The 5,564-nt window shown below is 40.7% G+C and overlaps 1 protein-coding gene across 1 annotated transcript; it reads left to right on the forward strand.

Moving 5' to 3' along the window:
- Positions 1–17: 17 nt before the first annotated feature.
- Positions 18–2,424, forward strand: LOC123984061 (MARVEL domain-containing protein 1-like). The gene is made up of 2 exons (XM_046070669.1): positions 18–860; positions 2,166–2,424. The coding sequence occupies exon 1, from the start codon at positions 249–251 to the stop codon at positions 744–746; it is 498 nt and encodes a 165-aa protein (XP_045926625.1). The 5' UTR covers positions 18–248; the 3' UTR covers positions 747–860; positions 2,166–2,424.
- Positions 2,425–5,564: the final 3,140 nt, after the last annotated feature.

A 5,564-nucleotide genomic window follows, 5' to 3' on the forward strand; every position in this document is an offset into this window, starting at 1 on the left:
AGAGGAAACGGAAAAGACGAAACATACAAGAAGGTTTTTCATTTCAAAACCCCGGGGTTGTGGAAAGAACAGGGAGTTCCTTTTTATTACCTAAACGTGTCCACTTTTGGCTTCATCGTTAGACCACAAACCCGGACTTCCTCCCCGTTGTTTCCACAATTTGCCCATCTCTTCCCCAGCTGTTTGCAGCTGGCAGAAAGCACCCGCCCTGTTCGGGAAAAGGGACGGAGAGTGACCGGAGGAGAGAGATGTCACCCCAACCTCACCAGCCGCAGGTGAGGCAGAATATCCAGAAGTTCCTCAAGAGTTTTTTGGGAATCGTCCGGATCCTGCAGATTGTGTTCGGGGCCGGGCTGTGGGTCACCATCGCCGCCAACAAATACGAAGGATCCATCCATTTCGTCCTGTTCGTCGCAGTCCTCTTCTGGCTCCTCACCCTCGCCCTTTTCTTCCTCACACTCCTGGAGAAGCAGGACCTCGTCCCGCTGCTGGGAGGGGAGCGTTGGTTGTTCACCAACCTGGCGCACGACGTGGCCGCCGCCGTGCTCTACCTGCCGGCCATAGGAATCATGATCTACAAGACGGACCGCAACTCGTACTGCAACCTGGATCAGTACACGCACCCCTGTCTGTACAAGGTCTACCTGACTGCCGCCGTGTTCGCCTGCCTGTGCTGCCTGGCGTACATCCTGTCGGTTATTTATGGGGCGTGCAGGAAGTGTCGGGGAGAACAGACGGTCATCTGAGGAGACTGAAGTGGGGGTTGATGGCAACAGATGGGGGGGGGGGGCATCCACAGCAAGATGAGGAATAGTTAACTTCACTGTAATAACTTAACTCAACAGCTACTCTAATCACAGGTTTGTCTCTATTGTCTGTCAACACCAAACTTTCCACTTTGGTGAGTCATCCCTCTGTGGCCTTATAGTCAGTGTGTTTAAGGGACATATATAAATACTCAAGCAGCTCCTGGTGCAGAGGCCTAGCTACCCAGAATGGCAGTCTGATTGAAGACGTGTTTCTATATTAAGGCACAAGTGACGTGTTTGATTCCTAGTTGTAGTTAAGGCCATGTCGCCACCTTTTCCCAGTAATTTAATGTAAGTGTCCTTCATAAAGAATCACTCAATATTCCTGTAGGGACTTATAATGTGCTAGCAGTAGCCTATATACGTGTTAAGTGTACAGTACAACAGTGGTGGACAGTAAATAAGTACATTTTCTCACGAACTGTACTTAAGTACAGATACAAATACCTGAGTATTTGAGTAAACTTGAATATTTTCTTTTCAAGTCACTCTCTAGCCTACTTCAATTCCACTATATCTCAAAGGGAAATATGTACTTTTTACTTCACTACATCTGGAATATTTAGTTACTTTAGTTACAAATTAAGCTTTTTAGACACAAAACATATGAAGAGTTTATAAAATAGGATTTTGTTTATGAATTAAACTACCCAACAGTTTATAAGTACAGCAGAAACAATTAGTAGGTTGACTGAAAATTAATTTGCTACTATTTTGTTTTTCCAGCTTCTCACATATGAAGATTTTCTGCTTTGACTATATGTCTATAATAACTGCAAAGTTTGTTAATAAGGGTTTGGACTGTTGGTTGGACACAATAAGCAATATGAAGGTGTCAATTTGGGCTCTGGGTAACCGTGATGGCAGAATCTTTACAAACCAAACAATCACTCGATTAATGGAGAAATTAATCAGCAGATTGATCAAGAGTGAAAATAATCACAAGCTGCAGTCCGTTACTAAATAGTTCAAAAGGAGCTTGAGCTCAACAACATGAGGAATAGTAATCTGATTATATAATATTTAAAAGTAAAACAGCCACAGGGGACATATTTCTGCATAAAGTACTTTTACTTTTAATACTTTAAGTACATTTTCCTGATTACACTTTTATTTAAGTAACATTTTCAATGCAGAACTTTTAATTGTAACAGAGTACTTCAGTGTGGTATTACTTTTACTTCAGGATCTGAATACTTTGTCCACCACTGCAGTACAATGGCCTTAACATACATTTTGGAGATTTGTGTTGGTACTGTCCAAACTAAAACCTAACATTATGACAGTTGTTTTCACAGGGGATTCTTTTCAGTGCCTTTATAAAGTATATATTTTTTATGTGTTTTTGTATGACAGCAAACTATACGGAACAGTTAATGAAGCATGACGGAGTGAAACACTTGTGGGTATCCTTTTCTCATTTCAACATTGCATACTGTTTTATCAGTGCCTTTCTGTCAGAGTGCTGTATACTCAACAGGTTGTCACAACAACAACCCAACAATATGGATGTGATTGGTGCTACTATGTGTATGCTGAACAAAAATATTCCTGAAGTGCTTATTATGTAAATCCAAAGAGCAAAAAGCGCACGAATAAAGACCAGTAAGTGAGAGCCAGTGAGATTTTTCTTTGGTTGTCATCACGTCTTGGTACAAAGAAGCATTTTGACAAGCTGCTTGTTGAAAATTTTTTGCAAAATGCTCTTTTAATTTAGAGCAAGAGCTGGGCCACATGTAAATATTGTGCTTTTGGTGGCTTTTTCCAAATGAAACACAGATTGAGAGGGACTAGTGACGGAAGACCTCAGGAACTTCCTGTTGGGAGATAAAAGCCTTGGCCAATCAGCAGGGATCATTTATATGCTATGCCCCTTGACCACATGAAAGACATGGATCTTTAGACTTATCTGTGTCTCTAACAGACAACAAGAGAGTCACTCTCAATGTGCGCACACACTGACAACGTCTGTAGATGTGTTGTATGATAAAGAGAATGTGTGTGTGTGTTGCATGGGAGTTATGTTGGGGGGAAAAAGTCTGTGTTGTGTGTGTAATAATCTGGAAAGAGGCTTGAACTTACCGGAACAGTCTGTTGGGGTTCTGGAGGTGGGCTGATGTTCAGCCAATGGAAATGAAGCCAAGCGGTGGAAGATGATTCAACTTCTTGTCTATTCCAGTGAGCATGTAGTTCTTAAAAAACATGCTGCAGACAAGTTGCTTTTGGTTACCTTTACACAGTCAGCAAGAAAGTACCATTGCTGTGTGTGAACAGCTGCGTGATTCCATGAAAAATTTGTATTTATACTTTGAATGCTTGTTGCCGGCATTGCGACGTGTATGTGGTAAGAAAATCTTCAGAGTACTCACACACTTCTCCTGTTTGTTATAACTTATTCTTGGAAGGGAGCATTAAAGATAAAAATGCTGCATTGTCACATCCCAGTTTCACAATCAAGAATCACAACAAAGGCAATAACAATGCAGAGATTAGAATATAAAAGCAGCACAAATGCAAAATATGAAAGATGTGAGAAATATCTTTTTTTTTTGCTTCCAAGAATATCTGTTGTTACATGATTCTTGCAAGTATCCTTGACTCATTTATTGGTTACATTTCAGAGGCAAAATGACTCTAAAAAGTGACCATATAAAGATAGAGACTGCAAGCAGTATTTACTCAGTTTGTACTTCATGTCAAATTATGCTGAAAGAACTGTACAGTAAATCATCCAGTGGGTCAGTGGCATTTCTGTGCAGTGACGACAGGAAAAATACAGTGTGTATTTGAGTGCAAGGTGACCAGAGTTGCAGGAGTGTAAGGGTTAACGTTAACCAGCTGCAGCACCGGGATATAAATCTAGTACTTCTAAAGGAGGAAAGGAGTCGCCCCCCCCCCCTGACACACACACACACACCCTCTCCCCCTCTGAGATTTCCACAGAAGTGTTGTTCTGTCCACGTGTCAGCGCCTGTGGACAGGACAACAACCAAACAACCAAATGGAGACAATACACCACAGCCCAGTGTGCTGCATAAACAAAGCACCGAATCCAATAGATATCAAAAGTAACCATGGTGAATCATTTAAGTTTTGGATGACTCACAATTATTGCGTATGCTGACAATTAAGGCCAGAAAAGGATTCTCCACGTTTACCCTGAAAGTCTTTTTGAGCTTATCACATGAACAGTCTCCGTATTATTACAGCGAACACTTTATAGATAACACGTCTGTTGTTAGATTTTATGTATGAGCCCATTGTGAATCTTTTCCTTAAACCTCACATCCATGTCCAAACAAGAAACCCTTGTAACCACAGGTAATAACACGAATTTGGCACCATAAGAAGGGTGTGGGCACCACAAGAGTGACATTGTTGGATTTTTTTCCAGCTACACAGACAGTAAAGAAAATCTAGACAACTTGGTATAAGGGGGTAAAGAGCCAGGCGCTTCTCTGGAGTGCCAACTGTGTGATATTTACTTTAGCTGCTCGACCAAAGAGACATTTCCTGTATGTGCTCTCCCACCCGTCTGCAATAGACCAACTGTCCAATAGTCATCATAACCCCTCTAAATGGTTTCTTTGGCCCTCCCTGAAAGTTTAGCATTATGCACTGTTGTCATGGACTAATGTCAATGAACTAAATAACTGATGCAGAGTTCCCAGCCAGAACATCTAAAAGTGAGCTCTTAAGTCCACATGGATAACAATGACATGACTGTGACTCATGGCTAAAAATTAAATCACTGGCGAGATTACCTTGGACAAATGGCAAGAATGTCGTTTGTCCCACTCAGTAAAAAATCTGAAAAACATTGATGCAGAAAAGCATCGTTAGAGCTGGTAGAGAAGGTCGTGTCAGATCTATTTTACCAGGTCAGATGATGCCTAAAAGGGATTCAACTCAGGTCTATGCTAAAATAAAATGACAAACCTTCTAACCATACATCACTTTGTTGCTTCAAGATTTATCATTATTGTAACAAAAAAAAACACTACGAATCATTAAACCATACTGACATCACCATGAACATTTGAAGGGTTTTAGTCCATACTGGCTGTGAAGATAAAATTTACCCCTGAAGTGATTTCAATAAACGCTGAATGCTTTCTGAAGTTCAGATTATGCTAATGAGGCATAATTGGTGTGAGTGGGTAATTTCCAGAGTCACATGCTATTTTTATACAAGACTTCCTCTTTCTTTCAATGTTCTTCCACCAAAGTGCAGCAGAGAAACACTGTCTTTGTTAGATAACCATTTGATTTGACTAACTGCTGAAGCCTCATATTAGCTTCAACTGTTTTAAAGAATGAGGACTGGATTTTGTACCCAGTCTCTTATACTGAAATTACTTTGGGAAAGAATCACTTTCATCACCTGTATGAACAGGAGGAACAATTATGGCAACCAAAAAACCCTTCGGTGTTCATATAGTAATGTCAGTATTGTTTTAAGACAGACTTGAAAAAATGTGAACTTATCCTTTAAACACTTTGGGTTTTTGTGTATGCTCGGCATTATTCAACAGGTAATTTTAATATTTAAAAGAAATATCAACACATTACCACTATAACCCACGCATGTTTTTACTATGCACAGTCCTGACGTTCATCTCAGTAGCCTTGTTTTCTCACAGACCAGAGCCTGATGTTACACAGAGTTTACTGAACCAGGTGCATATACTTGGTTTGTTATAACACATTCAGCAGCTGTCCAGGGCTGGATGAGCCCCGTCTGTCTTACCCACC

This window comes from Micropterus dolomieu, linkage group LG15 (genome assembly GCF_021292245.1).
Source record: "Micropterus dolomieu isolate WLL.071019.BEF.003 ecotype Adirondacks linkage group LG15, ASM2129224v1, whole genome shotgun sequence".
In the NCBI taxonomy this organism is placed as follows: domain Eukaryota; kingdom Metazoa; phylum Chordata; class Actinopteri; order Centrarchiformes; family Centrarchidae; genus Micropterus; species Micropterus dolomieu.

Coding starts and splice junctions, on each gene's coding strand:
- LOC123984061 (XM_046070669.1), top strand. CDS start 249: ATGTCACCCCAACCTCACCAGCCGCAGGTGAGGCAGAATATCCAGAAG.